Source organism: Pleurodeles waltl, chromosome 8, assembly GCF_031143425.1.
Source record: "Pleurodeles waltl isolate 20211129_DDA chromosome 8, aPleWal1.hap1.20221129, whole genome shotgun sequence".
NCBI classification, from domain to species: Eukaryota; Metazoa; Chordata; class Amphibia; order Caudata; family Salamandridae; genus Pleurodeles; species Pleurodeles waltl.
In genome coordinates this window covers 1,328,633,239-1,328,653,118 of record NC_090447.1, presented here as the reverse complement: position 1 = coordinate 1,328,653,118, position 19,880 = coordinate 1,328,633,239, and the positions used below count along the sequence as shown (strand labels likewise).

General features: G+C 44.6%; 1 protein-coding gene across 2 annotated transcripts in view; it reads left to right on the top strand.

Moving 5' to 3' along the window:
* CUL5 (cullin 5) overlaps nucleotides 1-19,880 on the top strand; it is a 497,462-nt gene that overhangs the window by 424,972 nt on the left and 52,610 nt on the right. For both annotated transcript variants that reach the window (XM_069202325.1, XM_069202326.1), the window contains exons 16-17: nucleotides 3,647-3,808; nucleotides 14,403-14,521. In XM_069202325.1, coding sequence (XP_069058426.1) covers nucleotides 3,647-3,808; nucleotides 14,403-14,521 — 281 coding nt within the window. The remainder of the gene's footprint in view (nucleotides 1-3,646; nucleotides 3,809-14,402; nucleotides 14,522-19,880) is intronic.

Sequence of the window (19,880 nt, the reverse complement as noted above, 5' to 3'; positions counted from 1 at the left end):
ACAGGGACAAAAAATACAGTATATCACATACTGCTCTGACAGTTGGTCATGGTTTTAAAGCTGATGTCTCGATTATTGTAGGACAATTGGTCCGATACTATCGCTTGTAGGCAGGCATGACAATCTCCACAGCGATGGTTCCCTGGGATGGGATTTGTTCCAGTTATAATGCTCTGTATGTATGCACTTTCTAGCTGTAGCCTTGCCTTTACCAGTTTATCCTTATATTATAATTTCTCTTGTATGCAAATAATGGGGCGGAGAGGGGAACCTCTCCTCTGTTGCTATTTAATATACTCCATTGGGTATTAATTATTCCTCTAATTTTGTTGTTGATATTGGAGTGTTTAATAACCAGACTAATCTTTGTTGTTACGTTTTCTGTCATCCTTCAAACATCGTCTCTCGTTTATAGTATTTGACTCTTTTATATGCATCCCAAATGAGCCTCCTAGTATAACCTCTATGTAAAAGTTTCTCCTTTGGGTCATTGGTGTTCTTATCATACTCTGCCATATTACTGCAGTTCCTCCTAATTCGTAAGAATTGGCTGACTAGATTACTCTGAAGTTGACTTCTCGGGTGGAAACTTTCAAAATATAGCAGAGTATTGCGAGCCGTAGGCTTCCTATAGAGAGACACTTGAAGATGTCCTTGATGTGTATAAATGAGAATGTCCAGGAATTCTGCCTGTTGTTAAGGTTAGGAGTGAATCTAAGATTATATTCACAGAGATTTAACCATTCCACAAATTCATCTAGTTCTCTTTCTCCCTCCCATACAAAAAAGATGTCATCTATATATATTGCCCAATGTTTAACATTCTCAAAAAAAAGAGCTACCTCATCATAAATTAATCTCTTTTCAAAGAGGCCCATATAGATGTTAGCCCCACTTGGAGCACAGGCCGCTCCCATACTGACGTCTTTTACCTGTTAATGTATGTTTCTATTGAATTCAAAGTAGTTTTCCCATAAGACTATTTTCAGACAACTTAATATGAAGTTGGTAGGCATATATGAGACTTCGTCTCTCAGTACCTTTTCTACAGCATTATATGCTCCCTCTTGGGAGATGTTAGTATATAATGCTTCAGTGTCCATGCTGACTAGGAATTGGCAATTATGATCAAATGTGTGTCCCTCCGCTATAGAGATCATATGAGATGTGTCCTTGATATAAGAAGAAAATCCACAAACCAAAGGTTTAAAAAAGAAACAATATATTTAGATAAGGGCTCATTAACCGAGCCTATGGTGGACACAATCGGTCTTAGAGGTGAATCTTCAGTTCTTTAATGGGTTTTAGGCACTCCATATATGGTAGGAAGTTTAGGATTTCCTACTTGGAGAAAAGTAAACTCACTCCTGGAGATGTAGCCTTTATGAATACCTTCTTCTCATATAGCCTTGATCTTGGCATTGATCTGAGTAGCAGGGTTACCTCAGATTTTTTTGATAGTGATCATCGATGATCAACATATACTCCATCTTTTGTTTGTAGCAAGCAGTATCCAGGATAACTATCCTGCCCCCCCCCCCCCCCCCCCTTTATCACACGCTTTAATAGTGATGGCTGTGTTCAGTTGTAATTCCCGCAAAGCCCTCTGGTGTTCTAATGTAAGATTAGGAGAAGGGGAGGGAACAAATCTCAAAATGTTGTGTTCTTTGTTCATAACTATTCTTTTCAAAAATGTCTACTTCTGGGCCAACTTGGTCAAGACTAGGAGTAAAGGTAGATCTAGGTCTTAGACCTGAGATGTTATTTTCAAGTAGTATCTCTTTATGTAAAAATATTTTTTTTTAGTCGAATCCTACAGAAGAAGGCTTGAAGATCTTTGATCTGGAACCTATTTAAGAAGTGGGGGTTTTCTCCTTTTTTTCAGGTGTATCACTTACATACATTTCTAAAGCAGCAATTACTGCTTATGGGGTAAAGTCCTCAGAACCTGGGTGCAATATTCAATACAGGCAACAAGGGTTCATATAAAGCTGTTGTAGTGTTGTGTAGTCATTTTAGCTACCGCTTTATACATGTTATTTTAGCAAACTAGGCCCGCGGTTGTGCACTTTAATCTAGATATGTTTTATTCTGGCTTCATACATTATTTTAACAGTAGCCACATTTATGGTCTTGTTTTATTTTCTCTATCGAGGTGTTTTTTGCCTAGGTCAGCACTACATTCTTAAACAAGACATTTCTTTCACTCTATGCTTTTCTCAAGGCTGCAGTAAGATAGGTTGCCGGCAAAAGTGGTTCGATTTGTCTCCAGTGTCCACAGAAACATACACACTCTTACGTGGGGATCCTTTCTGGCAGCATCAACTGTTTTATTATAAAAAGACTATTTTGACCCATGTATGTTAGAGGGAGATTCCAGCCAGATGCCCACAACTGTATGCTGATTGCTTCGCTGCAGCTGCTTATGTAGACCACAGGCCTGGTGCTCAGTTATTAGGGATGATGTCTTCCCAAGGGGAACCTGAAATGCAGAATTAGAGCTTAACATGCTGTGCTCTAACATAGCATATGTAGGAAATATCTTCACAAACCCTAGTGACAATATGGTAGTGTTATTCTTGTGTTTACTCTCCTTGTCACCATTTTAATCCTGTTGTGCTTCATCGCCCTAGTCATTGCAATACAAATTGTTACTTCAGTAAAACCTTATTGAACTTTACTCTGCCTCTGATTGTCCTTGCCCATGTGAGACTAATGTAACTGAGAGAAACTGATGAGATCTGAGTGACCATGCTTCCCCTGAGGAGTCATTTATGTCATGCACCCAGTTGCCCTAATCATCCCTGCTCTTAGGTGGAGATGAGGCACTGCTAGTTAGCCGCAACAAGTCCAGATTAGGCCGACGGGTGTCACATGGTGCGGGTTCAGCCTCAGTCTCCCGCAGTACAGGTGATTCTGCCGCCCAAATCCAATAGTCTCATTAGGATAATGAGAACCTATGCGACCGTAGCACCACACTTGTTCTCTTAGCTGAGGCTAATTCAGTTATCATGTAATGATGACTCATTCCAAAACTACAACTGTTAGCCCAAAGATCAAATGTGAGGATAAACAATAAAGATTATGAAAAATGTGTCTATGTTAACCATTCATAAAAGGACAGTGGCATGGATCAATATTTATATTAGATATATGATAGGGATGAAATTCGTACAGTCCACATGTGTATAATTTAACGTTTGGACCCAAAGGAAGGACATATTTTATGCCAGGTCCTCATCAGGAGTAACATATATGAGGCACCATTAAGCACTTGTAAATGGATGTCATTGTAATTATAAATGGTATTTATATAGGACTTACTTCCCCTGGCATGAGGGATAATTATAAAGAGCACAATTACTCCATTGCTTGTAGTGTGATACAACCCAATAAGAATATTACTCTAGTCATCATGAAAAATACCAAAACACTCTTTAACAGACATATGACTCGCTATAAATGTGCTGCTACAATTTGGTAACATAATGTCCAAAAAACTAGCAATATAACCTAAAGTTTCTGTTTCATTTGATACATTGTCTTCTCTGTGTTAGTTTCTGTCGATAAACTGTGCATGCTTTTGTCATCAGTGTGAGGTAAGCTTTTATTTGAAAATGTTTTAAAAAACACTTTTGATTTTTAGATAACTTTTAAAAATGAGGTTGGCCAGTATGATTTGGAGGTGACAACGTTTCAATTGGCTGTATTGTTTGCATGGAACCAAAGGCCAAGGGAGAAGATCAGCTTTGAAAACCTTAAATTGGCAACAGAGCTCCCTGATGCAGAATTACGGCGGACTTTATGGGTATTTATTTCATTATTATTTTATGATTAAGCTGAACCTTCAAAGAAAGGGATTATCCCTGAAACTACTCTCTACTAGAATTTTATTTTGTGTTGGATGTAGAAGACTACTAGTATATTCCCTGTCACTGAAATTTCTCTTTGCAGGTTTCTTAATATCATTATGTATTAGCTGTAAGAGCCCATACAGTGATATCCACTTTTTATTTGTCAGAAATTGCTCAATACAAGAAGGGATAAGAATATTTGTCAGTCACATCCAGAAAAGCTGAGTGCATGAGTGGATCCTGACCAGACCCCACCCTCAGCACCAATGAGTCTGGCTGCTAATTTAGTATATTTACTCTGAGGGAGCTTGGTTGCAAGAAAGCTGAAATTAAACTAAGCTATCACCTTTTTTTGCTTATTTTTTCAGTTTGCTTTTAATCATAACTTCCAATGTGACCTAACTCTGGATGTGATCAAAGAGAGTCATAATAGCAAAATTTACTCTTGGCACCACTTGCTTATCTTCCACAGGTGTCTGCTAATATCTTGACATTAGGAAACCCTCTGATTACATCACTGCTTTTTTAAAATCTTATTGCTAAACAGTAAGAGGCAAAGCAACACAGTAATGCTGTGGCCTCAGCAGCGTCTGCACCAAACAGATGCTCCAAAACTGTGCCTACTCTTCCCTTCCTGCAGGGTCCCAGGATTCAGCCTCCCTTTCTAGAGGTTGAATCCTCACTAGAGAGGTGAGGAGTTCAGTTAGTTTTTATTTTGGCTCAGTCCCAAGAATCTAGACTTATTAGGAACTGGCCTTGCTATTCACAACTTAGAACTAAGGTTCTCTTGCATTGGTTATTTAATAGATTCACATGTTTGAAATATTTTCCGTCATGCTATGAACATGGGTAGTAAATGTTAAAATAGCAGTCTATACATATATTAAAAAACCATGGAAACAGCTACATGTTGCATTGAGAGCTGCGGACATATGGGTGCTGTCCCCTTTGGAGTCAGAGAGTGACCTACCTTCACCCACATATCTGCTGCGCTTAGCCTCTTCGTTATGCCTCAACACCCTACCATAGTGTACTACTCACTAGCATTGTTTGATCTACGGAAAAGAAATACAACTGATGGACGGGGGAGGTGATGTAGGGTCCTCCCTGGGACCGGGGATATTGTTCGATCCCCTTCATTTAACTGTTAAGTACAATTTTGGAGTGCAATGTATATTAAATCTTCCTGATAATTGTATTTCCCGACGATTATATCTAGCCTGAAATGTGTGTTATATCTTTATTTCCTGCAAAATGCTAACTAAAGTTGATAAAAAAAAAAAGAAACAACCACAGGCTATCTGTGGCATGACCACCTTATTTTAAGACCCACACATTCTGAGAACAAGAAATCCTCAAAGCTCAGCTTTTTCCGCCAGCATCACTTTTTTTCTATTACATTCTGGGGGTGAGCTTTCTCCCTGCGACCTTCCTGCCTCTGTGCCTGATTCTGTAGAAAGTAAGCAGCTTCTTCCCTCATTCTGGGTTGCTGAAAACTGGCCGATTTATTGTTTATTAACAATTCAATGCCATGTCTCTCTTTAGGACAGGAAGACCTCGACAAAAAGAGTTGTTTCTTGAGTTCTTCAAAATAGTGATTTGATCTGATGACACAAAAATGACTTGTTAACAACAGAAATCATTCATGGAAAGTTACTGATCGACCAAGAACCATTACTTTTACTTTTAATGTAAAACAATTTGTTGCAGATAGTCAAAGTTGTAAGAGCAATAAATGAATAATGCAGGGTGTGATACAGAAGAGTGGTCTAACACCTAATCCTTCCTTAATTTCCTTTTAAACTTGTGATCTAACGTATGTTTTTCTACTACATCAACCAGTATTTGTACGAATACTTGTTTCAACCATATACTGGTCACTATTTTGTCCAATGTTAGCAGTTCTGATGAATTTAATAAAAAAAAGGCCTAAATGATTGATTACCAAATCCTGATGTAATATAATTCCAGACGGTGAGGATCACAAGACTTTATTCCTTTATGGGTACTACAGGCTTTCTTGATGCCAGTCAATGAGATGAGGCTCTTTGGCAAGAAAACCAACTCCACCCTGGAGAGATTTAAGAATAGCCATGCAATGGTGCGCTCTGTGAATTTAGCCTCACCAGCACATCAGTTCCACCAGCAGCATTGCAAGTGTTGAGGTTACTCCAAGGACCTCCCTTTCCATCAGTGTTAAACATCATAGCCTATCCAGCAGGGCATAGTGAACTTTCAGGAATTTGATGACTAAACCAACGGGTCTTGCAAATAATCTAAGTTGGTTTGGCCTACCCTTTTTGGATGCCGCCTCCGCACATTTTCATGCCTACTTCAGGAAATTGCCCAAAGTGTGGAGGGTCAGGTATTATTCCTGTTTGTCTGTGATCTCCGATAAGAGAGATGTGCACCTGATTCTGAACCTCAGAGCACTGAACTGATTCCTCACGAAGGAGAGCATAAATACATTATAGCACTTGGGCATCCTGGACCTGCAGGAGGCATACTTTCCTTTGCTAGCCCTACACTCCCACAGGAAATACATGCATTTTGTTGCTTGTTCCACTCACCTCTAACTTTCGTGGCTTCTGTATGACCATACAGCAGGTCCCTTGATTCTTCACAAAGGTCATGTTGGTGGTCATAGACCATCTTTGCAGTTCGAGAGCACATGTAGTCTTGTATCTTGGGCCAAATCACCTCAACTAGTCCTAGACCACCTGACGAGCACAGTGACTGTTGCTTTTTAATCTGGTGCTAGCCATCAATGAGTCAATCATTTTTCCTACCCTTGTGGAAGCTACTATTCACTGAAGCACTCTTGGACGCAGTTCCACTAAATGTCTTTCTGCCACTACGGTGTGTGTGGGATTTTCAGGTTATGATCCTGATGTTTTGGATTAAAGGGTTGTAGGAAGTTGGCTCTGTAATACTATCTCAAAGTAAGAGATAGTGTGCACAGAGTCCATAGGGTTCCCCTTAGAGGTAAGATAGTGGCAAAAATAGATAATTCTAATGCTCTGTTTTGTGGTAGTGTGGTCAAGCAGTAGGCTTATCAGAGGGTAGTGTTATGCATTTGTTGTACACACACAGGCAATAAATGAGGAACACACAATCAAAGACTTACTCCAGGCCAATAGGTTTTTATATAGAAAAATATATTTTCTTAGTTTATTTTGAACCACAGGTTCAAGATTTGAAGTAAACACATAAAATGCAAGGTACTTCACACAGGTAAGTTAGGAACTATGAATAAAAGCAATATCATATACAGTCTTTGTTAAAATAGCAATAAGCTATTTTAAAAGTGGACACTGTGCAAAAATCAGCAGTTCCTGGGGGAGGTAAGTAAAGGTTAGATTGTGAGGTAAGTAAGACACTTACAAGTCTCAGTTCCTGGACCTAGGCAGCCCACTGTTGGGGGTTCAAGGCAACGCCAAAGTTACCACACCAGCAGCTCTGGGCCGGTCAGGTGCAGAGGTCAAAGAGGTGCCCAAAACACATAGGCGCCTATGGAGAACAGTGGTGCTCCGGTTCCAGTCTGCCAGCAGGTAAGTACCTGCGTCCTCGGGGGGCAGACCAGGGGTTTTTGTAGAGCACTGGGGGGGACACAAGTAGGCACACAAAACACCCTCAGCGGCACAGGGGCGGCCAGGTGTAGTGTGCAAAGCAGGTGTCGGATTTTAGATAGGAAACAATGGATGGACCCGGGGGTCAATCTAGCGGTGCAGGCAGGCACAGGGGGGTGCTTCTCAGGACAGCCACCACCTGGGCTAGGCAGAGGGTCGGCTGGGGGTCACTCCTGCACTGAAGTTCGGTTCCTTCTAGTTCTGGGGCCTGCGGGTGCAGTGCTTGGTCCAGGCATTGGGTCCCTTGTTACAGGCAGTCGTGGTCAGGGGGAGCCTCTGGATTCTCTCTGCAGGCGTCGCTGTGGGAGTCCAGGGGGGTCGTCTGGGCTACTCACAGGGTCGCAGTCGCCAGGGAGTCCTCCCTGTGGTGTTTGTTCTCTGGATCTCGAGCCGGGGGCGTCGGATGCAGTGTGAAGTCTCACGCTTCCAGCGGGAAGAGTGAGTTCTTTGAAAGTTGCTTCTTTGTTGCTGTTTTTGAGCAGAGCCCCTGCTCACTGGAGTTTCTTGGTCCTGGGGGTCGGGGCAGTCCTCTGAGACTTCAGAGGTTGCTGGTCCCTGTTGGATGCGTCGCTGGTTGCAGGTTCTCGACTCTGGAGACAGGCCGGTAGGGCTGGGGCCAAAGCAGTTGTCGTCATCTGCCGTCTGTGCAGGAATCTGATTTCCTAGGGTCCTGGGGTAACCCTAAATACTAAATGTATGGGTGTTTTTAGGTCTGGGAGGGCAGTAGCCAGTGGCTACTCTCCTGGAAGGTGGCTACACCCTCTTTGTGCCTCCTCCCTTAGGGGAGGGGCGGCACATCCCTAATCCTATTGGGGGAATCCTCCAAACTTAAGATGGAGGATTTCTAAAGGCAGGGGTCACCTCAGCTCAGGACACCTTTGGGGCTACCCTGACTGGTGGGTGACTCCTCCTTATTTTTATTATTATCTCCTCCAGCCTTGTGGGGGCAGTGGCCTGAGGGGTGGGCATCTCCACTAGCTGGGATGCCCTGGGGCGCTGTAACAAAAGGGGTGAGCCTTTGAGGCTCACCGCCAGTTGTTACAGTTCCTGCAGGGACAGGAGAGAAGCACCCCCACCCAGTAAAGGCTTTGTTCCTGGCCACAGAGTGACAAAGGCACTCTCCCCATGTGGCCAGCAACTTGTCTGGTTTGTGGCAGGCCGGCAGGTACTGGTCAGCGTACACTAGAAGTCGGATTGGTATTCAGGGGGCATCTCGAAGATGCTCTCTGGGTGCATGTTACAATAAATTGCACACTGGCATCAGTGTGCATTTATTGTGCTGAGACGTTTGATACCAAACTTCCCAGATTTCAGTGTAGCCATAATGGAACTGTGGCATTCGTGTTTGACAAACTCCCAGAGCATATACTCTTATGGCTACCCTGCACTTGCAATGTCTAAGATTTTGCTTAGCCACTGTAGGGGCATAGTGCTCATGCACATATTCCCTCATCTGTGGTATAATGCACCATGCCTTAGGGCTGTAAGGCCTGCTAGAGGGGTGACTTACCTATGCCACAGGCAGTGTGAGGTTGGCATGGCACTCTGAGGGGAGTGCCATGTTGACGTAGTTTGTGTGTGCTGGTGGGGAGAAAATGACTGAGAGACAGTGCATGTGCTGAGTGAGGGGTCCCTAGCGTGGTATAAGATATGCTGCAGCCCTTAGAGACCTTCCCTGGCATCAGGGCCCTTGGTACCAGGGGTCCTACAGAAGTAAAAAAAAAGTTCAGAACTGCTGCTCTAAAAATCCACACATTGGACAAGAACAATGCTCAGAGAGCACCACACCAGTTACAAGGGACTTACCTGAGTGCCAGGGTTGTGCCAGTTGTGGAGACAAAGGTACAGTTTAGGGAAAGAACACTGGTGCTGGGGCCTGGTTAGCAGGGTCCCAGCACACTTTCAAATCATAACTTAGCATCAGCAAAGGCAAAAAGTTAGGGGGTAACCATGCCAAGGAGGTATTTCCTTACACTGATGTTTTGAGGCGGGAGTTTCGGACTTACATCTTCCTATGGGGCAATTGTCTATTGATCCCTTGTTATCTTTTGCGCCGGTTCAATCTGACACCGAACCAGTTCTGCCTAATTGCGAGGCTGTCTACGACATCCTTCTAGATGTCTGGACTCTGCCTGTCTCTGGGCCTTCGATGTATCATTCTGTTTCACACAGGCATCGGCCGATACAGGCAGACCCTTTGTGTTTTCACCACCACCATACCCCTCGGGGGTTTGTTACTCATACTGTTTTGGGCCTTCCTACTCTGGAACATGTTCCACCTACTCCACCGCACAGGGACTCTCGGCAGCTGGATGCTGCTGGCAGGCATATTTTCGCTTTGTCTAGTTCCGATCTTCGTTCCATCAACACTTCCTGTGTGTTGGCCCGCTTTTCCCATGCTCTTCAAGACTCTGTGGAAGGCTTACTCCCATCACTTTCTGATGATGTTCCCCCTGCTCTGACCGGGATGGTCAGCAGGCTGCTCGCCTTGCAGTTTGCTCCGGTAAGTATTCTACCAATTCCACTTGCTAGATCATGGCTGCTTCTGTTGCCATACGTCACAGGGCTTGGTTAGGGGCTTCCAATTTGTCTTCTCCAGTGAGAGATGCTCTACTTGATGCCCTTTGATGGAAAGTCACTTGTTGAAGCTCATGCTGATTCTGCCTTGCATTGTTTCCGTAATTCCCATGGTGGGGACTAGTGGCCTTCCTCTTCTATCGCACGTCCTTGACTTTCTGGGGACTTTTATGTTCCACTCAAGTGTGGCATTCTCACCCCTTGTCTATTGTGCTGGCGTTTCTCTTGTTTGTTGAGTTGTTTTGGACTAATTTTTGGGTTGCGCTTTTGTCATCCACGTTGGATTTTGTTGCGCTTCCTTTGGTGCGCACAGCACCTTTCTTTTCTGCCACTCATTTCAGCGGAGCAGTGATTCTGGAGCATATCTTGTGCCTTGGCTGGTGCAGCCTTCTTTATTCAGGGGGTTGCTTCTGCTGCCATAACAGTATGGTCCTCTGTGGTTAATTGGGAGTTTCAACTCCCCCTTTTGTTTCCCCTAGGCATCTGGTGGAGAAGGCTACCCCTGTACAGGGGTTCGAATCCAGCCAGCACCCTTAAAAGTATATTTAAGGCTTGGCCATGATTGGTGTGTCTCTACTTTTGAGATGGGCAGGGTGCCCCTTTTTGTGTTTGGCCCGATTCCTAGCGGACAGACTGCCTTTCCTTGGTCAGTTCCTGGGTGCCTTTCTGTTGGACGTCCCTGCCCCATTGCCCGTACATTTCACCTCCATCTCCGTTGCTAAGAGATTAGGTTGGACATTCGCTCTTTGAGCTTTGGTAGTAGATTCTGTTTTGCGCATTCTCTTGTTTGATTGCCCTTGTGGAAATACATTTTTGTACTCCTTTCGGCGCCACTTCTTGCCTACTTTTGTAGGTTATTTACTTCTGGATCCCTTCCTTGGAAGGTTTCTTTTCCATGTTCTATTTTGTGTTTTCCCTCTGCTACAGGCTTATATTGTGCCTATTTCAGGTTCCACTCCCTGTCTTTTGGGCTCAAGGCGCTGTGGCAAGGTGGCGTGGTCTTCTGCCTCTAGCGGTACATGCTCCTCCGGACAGGGGTTCCCTCCCCGCCACCGCTGTCAGGGTTTGCAGGACTTGGTGTTTGCTGTTACTCACGTTTCTTCCTGGTCCATTTTGCTCTGGCTCACTGATTGTGCTTTCTGCCTTTCGGGGCACTCCCTCCTGTCTCCTGCAGGAGCTGTGGCTCAGGGGTCACGACTTGCGCCTTTGGTGTCATGGACACCGGTACGTCAAGGGTTTATATCCCTCCTCTGGCATGGTACATTTGGGTTACCTTTACGAGGGATTCAGATCTGTGGTGTTTTGACATGATACTGTAGTGCTATACTGATGCTGTACACTTCTTTATGGGCTTTTTTTCCTCTATCCCCATCCTCCGCTGGGCCCTTCCTGTGCTATCGTTCACCGGAACTTCCTTTCTTTTCCACATGTTGTTGTGGTTCTTTTCTTGTACTTCCTCTTCTGGAGGCAGTGTGATTCCTCTTTATCACCTTCACGGTGGTATCCTTCATTCTTGTATTTCATCACCGGTGACGCTTTCTCTCCCTCCTCCGAAACTTCACTAGTTGGGGTGTGGTGTTACCTCCACTACTGTCTTCAGCTGGGCTTCCACTTTGCTTGGTGCCCTTTTGGTCCCTAGCCTTCCTTGTTCATTCTGATGGGCTGGATGGTGTCATACCTTTTAGGTCCCAGGTCTGTTTACCTTTCATTGGTAGTTATGGGACGGATCTCATGAGTTGGTCCTTTACTGGGCATGCTTCTAGGGTTTCTTCCCTAGTGGTTTTGACTATTTGGTCATTCTTGTTTGCCATTCCTCCTCACTGATTTCTCCCCACCCTCTGTTCCTTTGCCTCCGGGATGGATCTGTGTTTTGTTTCCTACTGCTGGTGTTCTTCGTATCTTGCTTGTTTCCTGTCTTTTGTCCTTGGCGTAAGCCGTGAGGGTCTTCCAGTGTCTTTTCCCGTTCTTCGGGACCTATTCCCCAGACCCTCACTATTTTTTTACCTTTGTCCCTTCACGGGTCTAATATGCCATATTTTCCCTCCCTTCATATTCTTTGTAGGGTGCCATAATTGGTGGCTTTGTACATTAAGGACCTCTAGCTTGGTGGCTAGGTCTACTGTTTTGGTGTCGTAGGCTATCCTTCTCCAGGGGTTTGCATCTCGCTACCACTCTTACATTTTTGTATGCTCCTTCCGTTGTACTCTGTGCTTCGAGCTGCACAGTTCTTTGCCTTGCTTATTTTGCATCCAATTTCCCTGCTAGATGGTTTTCTAGCCTACATTTTTGCTCTGAGTTCATAATTCATTGTCTGCTCCTTTTCCCCGTTCTTCATTCAGTGCTCATTACCCTTCTTGGTGTATGTCTATACACTTTGCACTTGCACCAGACCTTCCTAGTCTTTCCCAGTTTCTTGTCCCTTTTGGGCCTGGTGCTGTTTCCTTGCACCGTCTGAGCCACCATCTGGTCTTAATTTGCTTCTTTAACTGTAGTTCTTTCTCCTGCCTCTGAGTTTGTTGTATGTCAGACTTGTGCTTTGATTCTTGTACACATTTCTTTCACATGTGTGTGTGGCATTCTGGTGCCCCTTACAGGGTTTTCTTTATTCATCCTGCTGGTTTGTTCCCAGTGTGCCTCTCCTTCTGGAGTGGTACCTGCCTACTCTCTGGTGTTTTTTTTTCCTACCCGTCCCTTCCTCAGCTTTTTCTCAGCGGTATTGCAGTTCACTTGTCTCGTATGAGTCATTTCTATTTTTCTCTTGCCACTCTGTCTCGAGCCTGGTTCTTCCTCTGTGTTACCAGGTTGTTCTTGCGAGACTGGTGTGGTCCATTCGTGTCCCTCCGCATTGGTTGGGATTGCTTGGGTATCTTATTTCAAGATAAGGAATCTGTGGCTAGTTGTCTCTATCAGATGAACAAGTTATTTACCCTTGGTGATACCTTTTCTGGTAGAGACACAGACTAACCGCAGATTGCTTATTGACCCACCCATCCGCCCGCTTGTGAACTGTGTACTTTTCAGTCTCTCATATGGTGGTTTTGGGTGTTTTGTTGTTCTGCTCTCTCTCATGACCTCTTTCTTTTCTGGTTGGCATATACATTATTGCACTGTTTTTCTATTCCATTGCCAGTTTACCTGCAGCTTCACATCACCGAAAAAACTGACGTCCGCGCGTCAGAGGAGGGAATATATGGACTCCACTGACAACATGTCCTGGGGCGATATCGCTGTGAAGTCGCTCAACGCCCTCTACCAACGCACAGAGGTACTGCTGAAGAAAAGTTTCCAGATCCAGTTTGACGACTGGGGGAGAATTCTAAGATAAGGAATCTGCAGCTAGTCTGTGTTGCTAAGCGTTACCGAAGGTAAGTAACTTGTTCGTCAGGAATCAATTCATGCAGCATGCTGGAGGACCAGTCGTTTAAAACAATATTTGGATGCTCTTTTTTTAGATCTCGCATACCAGAATAATGAAGCCGTCTGTTGAATAAAATACCTGTTACCAGCTTGCAGTGAGCTTAAAGCCTGCCCATTGCCGAAGATTGATTGGCTTTGTCACTCTCATTTGCTTGCTTCATATACATCAGCTTATTTGGGTTTTACTTTCTCACGTACTGATCGTTCCCCCCCCTCTGCCACCCTCGAAGTTGCTCTCTCGCATTTGTGCTTCTCAGCCCGGACACTCCTGATGTTGTGCTTGCCCTTGTGTGCATCTCCCCCATGTTACTTTCTCATTCCCCCAATCAGTTCCCTCTTCCCATCTGGCCCATGCGCTTTTCTTCCTCCCATAATACACGTTTTCCTCTCTCTAGCCTGTGCTGCTTCCACCGCCTCTGCATTGCTTCAACCACCTATGCCCTACTTGTTGCTTCTACCTTCCCTATGTTGCTTGGCCTCGCTGCATTGTTTCGTTTACCGTCTGAGCCCTCCATGTTCCTGCTTCCCCTTACCTGCGCCTCAAAAAAAAAAAAAAAGATATATATAGTAAATAAAAAGGAAGTTAAATTCTTGTCATTTTGTAGGCTTGAACATGCATATTGTGCCTGCCAAAAAACAATGTAGGTGAATACGTCATAGCATTTTATTCTGTCACCATCTGTAAAAATCATTGGCAAAACCAATAGTCCTACAGGCAAGACCTATTGGCTTTGCCTATATTTTTTCTTGTATGGATTATAATGTAATTGTTTTTAGAAAATTAGTAAAGTTGTATAATATAGAATGTTTTTTATATTTGCTGTTTTATTTGATTTGTCAATAACTATGCACGATATCTGTAAATAATGCAACTGGTTTTCATCATTATAGAGGTTGATCTATATGTTTTTTTTGTTTTGATCAGTCTCTTGTAGCTTTTCCAAAACTGAAACGTCAAGTTTTATCATATGAACCGCAAGTGAACTCACCTAAGGACTTTACAGAAGGAACCCTTTTCTCAGTGAATCAGGAGTTCAGTTTAATGTAAGACACATCAATGAGTTTTGGCACTAGAAATGTTTATTTATGAATTTGCAATACCTTACTAATACTTCAGCACTGAATTGGTTAATCATAAACATACTTTGCAGATTCCAAAGGGAAGCATGTAGAGTAACTTATTATAGAATTTTTCTTAATAAAAATGTTGTGGATTCTTTTTGTTTGCATTGTAAATTCACAATTAACAGACAGTCTGGATGTGTGCTACTGAATGAAATGGTCATGCCGCTTTAGATGCAGATGTGAATTTAACGTAGTTTGTGAAGCTGAATAAGTTCTGCATTTTGTTTTTGTTTTGTAGCACGGCTTTTCAGAGCAAGGATTGCACGGTGCATTGTCTGGATCTACTAGCCTTATGAGACAAAAATTACACTTTACATTTCCAATTTCAGTAGTTCACCATGAATATGGTCATATTTCCAGGAATAAGTATTTATAAAACGCATAATTTTAAGCCTGTCATACACTATTTACTGTTAGATTCAACCTCCTGTCCTAGTGCTTCTTGGGATAATCTCACCTGAAGTATTTTTTGCACAGCACTAAATCTTCTTAAGTGGGTAGTATGGTACATGTGTGGCCTGTCCCAGGTTTACTTCAAATATGTGCCTACTTCTTAAGCCAGAATACCACTTCACCACTTGTAGGTACTGAATGTTTTTCTCAGTTCCTTCAGTCCTCAGTGTGCTCTGAAGTTTCTTGGTCCAACTTCTCCCAGATGGCTGCCTATGCAGTACTGGCCTCCTGATTATGGCGGAGACCGTCAACTGTCGTTCGAAGTTGTCCTCTAAAATCTGCCCATGCAGTGCATGTGCCTGAACATCTTGGTATGATTGTACACTTTGATTCTTTCTGGTTCACAAAATTGATGAAGGTGTTTTGGGTGGACAGTTTTCTCGGATATCTAGCCACCTCAGAGGTGCTAGGTTACTGTTGTATGAAAGATGAAATGACAGGTAAAAATAGCTTTGTTTTTACAGGCCCTTATAACAGTGCCTAACGTTTCACATATATGTTATTTTAAGAAACAACAGTTGTAAGGAAATGCCTCCTTGGCATGGTTACCACCTAACTTTTTGCCTTTGCTGATGCTAAGTTTTGATTGAAAGTGTTCTGGGACCCTGCTAACCAGGCCCCAGCACCAGTGTTCTTTCCCTAAACTGTACATTTGCTTCCACAATTGGTACAGCCCTGGCACTCAGATAAGTCCCTTGTAACAGGTACCCCTGGTACCAAGGACCCTGATACCAGGGAAGGTCTCTAAGGGGTGCAGCATGTCTTATGCCACCCTGGGGACCCCTCACTCAGCACATGCACACTGCCTCACAGCTTGTGTGTGCTGGTGCGGAGAAAATGACTAAGTCGACATGGCACTCCCCACAGCGTGCCATGCCAACCTCACACTCCCTGTGGCATAGGTAAGTCACCCCTCTAGCAGGCCTTAAATCCCTAAGGCAGGGTGCACTACACCACAGGTGAGGGCATGTGTGCACGAGCACTATGCCCCCACAGTGTCTAAGCAAAACCTTAGACATTGTAAGTGCAGGGTAGCTATAAGAGTATATGGTCTGGGAGTTTGTTAAACACAAACTCCACAGTTCGATAATGGCTGCACTGAAATCTGGGAAGTTTGGTATCAAACTTATCAGCACAATAAATGCACACTGATGCCAGTGTGGGATTTATTGAAAAATGCACACAGAGTGCATCTTAGAGATGCCCCCTGTCTGTTAGCCCAACTGCTTGTGTAAGACTGACCTGTCTGTGCCAGCCTGCCACTTTCAGATAAGTTTTTGACCATATGGGGTGAGTGTCTTTGTGCACTCTGTGGTCAGAAACAAAGCCTGTCCTGGGGGGAGGTGCTTCACACCTCCCCCTGTAGGAACTGTAACACCTGGCGGTGAGCCTCAAAGGCTCAAGCCTCGGATTACAGTGCAGCCAGGGCACTCCACCCAGTGGAGATGCCCGGCCCCTGGACACAACTACACTTTTGGCGGCAAGTCTGGCGGGAAAATTAGGAAAACAGAGATGAGTGACCTCCTCAGCCAGGACCACCCCTAATGTGTCCAGAGCTGAAGTCACCCCCTCCCTGCAGAATCCTCCATCTTGGTTTGGAGGACAGGGACCAATAGGGACAAGAATGTATCCTCCCTCCCCAAAGGGAGTGGGCACAAGGAGGGTATAGCCACCCTCAGGGACAGTAGCCATTGGCTACTGCCCCCTGACTCTAACACGCCCCTAAATTTAGAATTTAAAGGCCTCCCTGAACCCAGCTCACCAGATTCCTGGCGACCTACAAAGAAGGGCTGCTAAGCTGAAACCCCAGCAGAGAAGGAGGAAGACGACAACTGCTTTGACCCCAGCCCTACCGGCCTGTCTCCTGCTTCAAAGAACCTGCAAAAAGAACAGCAACGTATCCAGTGGGCCCAGAGACCTCTGCCAACTCCAGAGGACTGCCCTGCGCCCAAAAGGACCCAGAACTCCTGAGGACAGCGCTCTGTCCCAAAGAAACTTCCTACCAAGGAATCCCGCCTCACTCTGGATGCGTGAGTACTGACCCCTGTGCACCCACGGCCCATGTCCAGGTGGTTCACCCAGCAAGAAAGGGTCTCCAGGTGATTCGGAACAAGAGCCCACCCTGGGTTGACCCCTCCAAGCCCCCACAATGATACCTGCAGAGAGAATCCAGAGGACCCCCCTGACCGCGAGCTCTGGACGAAGATATCCAACGCCTAAAGGACACACTGCACCCACAGCCCCCCAGACCTTGCAGAACCTGACCCCCGATGCAGCATCGACCGGTAGGTGGCCCTCTGCCCTATCCCACCAGGGGTTTGTCCGAGACACCCCCTCCCCCCCAACCCCCTTTGTATGTGTACAACAAATGCTTATCACTACCCTCTGATAAGACTAACTGCTCGACCACACTACCACAAATAGAGCATTAGTATTATCTAATATTGCCTCTGTCAAGCCTCTGGGGAACCCCTGGACTCTGTGCACAATACATCTCATTTTGACGTGGTACATACAGAGCCAGCTTCCTACACCTGCCGTAATGCCTTTTCTGGTAGAGACTAACTAACTGCAGATTTCTCACTTTTTGATTATCACCGGACATCAGACTGGATCCATAAGTGTTTGTACAGCAGTATCTTTCAGTGTTGGCAGGTGCCATCATGCAACATCATGGTTCCGCTTCTGACTCCATCGTGTGCGTTCCTGACGTCCACTTACGTCTATGTATGACACCTGCTTGCACTTGTCAGTTTCTTTACGTCTTCCATCGGTACCAACAGGCGAGGAACATTAAAAAAAACTAATTTTAATAGTCTTTTGTGTGCAAATGGCCAGTATTGAAATTGTTTTATCAACAGATTTTCATGAGACAACTCAGAAGAATGGGAAAGTCGGAAGGTAGGTGGGGGATCTGGGGTTAGATTGAGCCTCCACCAGAAAAGGCATTACGGAAAGTAAGTAATTTCTTCTTAGATTTCTAACCGCATTTTCTTCACCTTTCGAATCAATACCAGAGCAGTACCTCCCAGGAGCTGGGTTTGCGCAAAGGCTAAAACTAGGCATCCTGAGGGACAGATTGGGCAAATTTTCGTTCCCTCCGGACTTGAATATCTAGTCAAAATGTGTAGTGAATGTGTGCAAAGATGCCCCCATAGCAGCCTGACAAATTTCCAAAACCTGCACACCCCGAGCTAATGCCATAGTAGCAGCTTTTGCCCTAGTAGAGTGTGCATGCAACTCTTCTGGTGGTTGTCTACAAACTAGTTTTTAACAAATCTTAATACATAAGACAATCCATCTAGATATTGTGCTCTTTTTCTGTGCCTTACCCTTTTTAACTCCAGAGTTTCTTAGCCTCTCCAGATAAAAACTGAGAGATCTCTTAGGATGTAGACATTGATTGTTCTTCTTTTTTTGAGCAATGAGGCAGGACATCAAAAACGACAAAGTGATGGATTGCCCTCCATAAAAAGGCATAACCACCTTCGCAGGAATGCTGCCCTCGTTTGAAGGGTCAACTTATCAGCAAAAAATGAAGCATAAGGAGGCACTGATTCCAAAACCTACCTGAAACTCACTTGCATGCCTAGCAGACGTAATAGTGAAAAGGAACACAGTTTTCAACATCAGCAGCCTCAAAGAACAACTGTCCATAGGCTCAAAAGGCGCACACAATAATATAGGCCAAAACTACATTTGAGTCCCACAGTGGCGTTCTAAAAGGAACAGGCGGAAATATATGAATCAACCGTTTAAAAAACATATCACAATGATTGTTGCTCTGGCAAATGTAAGAAAGCTGAAAGGGCTGCTAAATAACCTTTAGCCATAGACACAGCATGGACTTGCTGTGCCAGAGATAAAACAAAACAAAACAAAATAAAAGAATATCAGAAATAGAGGCTTTTAGATGCTGGATTTGATGTGAGGAACACCACACCACAAACATTTTCTAGTGACCATCATAAACAGTTTTTTTAAGATGCAAGCCTGGGTGCCAGCAGCACCCGAGCACTTCTGGAGGAAGATCAGATTTCATCAACTGCTACCGCTCAATTTCCTTGCATGGAGGTATAAACTGCTTGAGTTCGGGGGAAAACTCAACCCTGCTGCCGTGACAGGAGATCCTTCCGAAGAGGCAGCCAAATTGGAGAAATGATTCCCGTGGGCAAAATTTCTAGGTACCCCTGGTCTTTTATCTTCTTGAGCCCTCTGGGCAGGAGAGGTAGAGATGGATAGGCATATAATAGCCCCAAACCTGAATGCAAGCGGAAGGCATCTCCTAGGGAAGACTTTCTTGAGTACTCCAACCCAAAAAAGACACTCCACATTCTCTATGCTGTCACATAGATCGAGCCAGGGCTCTCCCAATCATGGAAGATACTGTGTATCACCTTTGAGATTAAATGCCATTCGTGATCCACTAGGTATCACCGGCTGAGTTTGTCTGCTACAACGTTTAAAAAAACCCACAGATGTTGGATGATAAGAGATATACCATGATCACTCAGCCACTTCCAAAGACTGAACGCTTCCAAGCACAGAACCCCTGACCCCACTCTGCCCTGTTTGTTGCAGTACCACATGGTGGTCGTATTATCAGTGAGTACCTGCACTCGCTCCCCCTTGTTCCCTGGAAGGAAAGCTTTTAAAGCCAAACTGATCACTCGAAGCCCCAACAGATTTATTTGAAGTCCAGCTTCTGCCGGATATCAGAGTTCTCTGATCTCCACCTCCCCAGCCAAGTACCGACACACCCGTCACAACGGTCAGCTCTGAGTAAGGTAAGGAGAGAGGCCTGCCATTGGTCTAGTTGCATTTG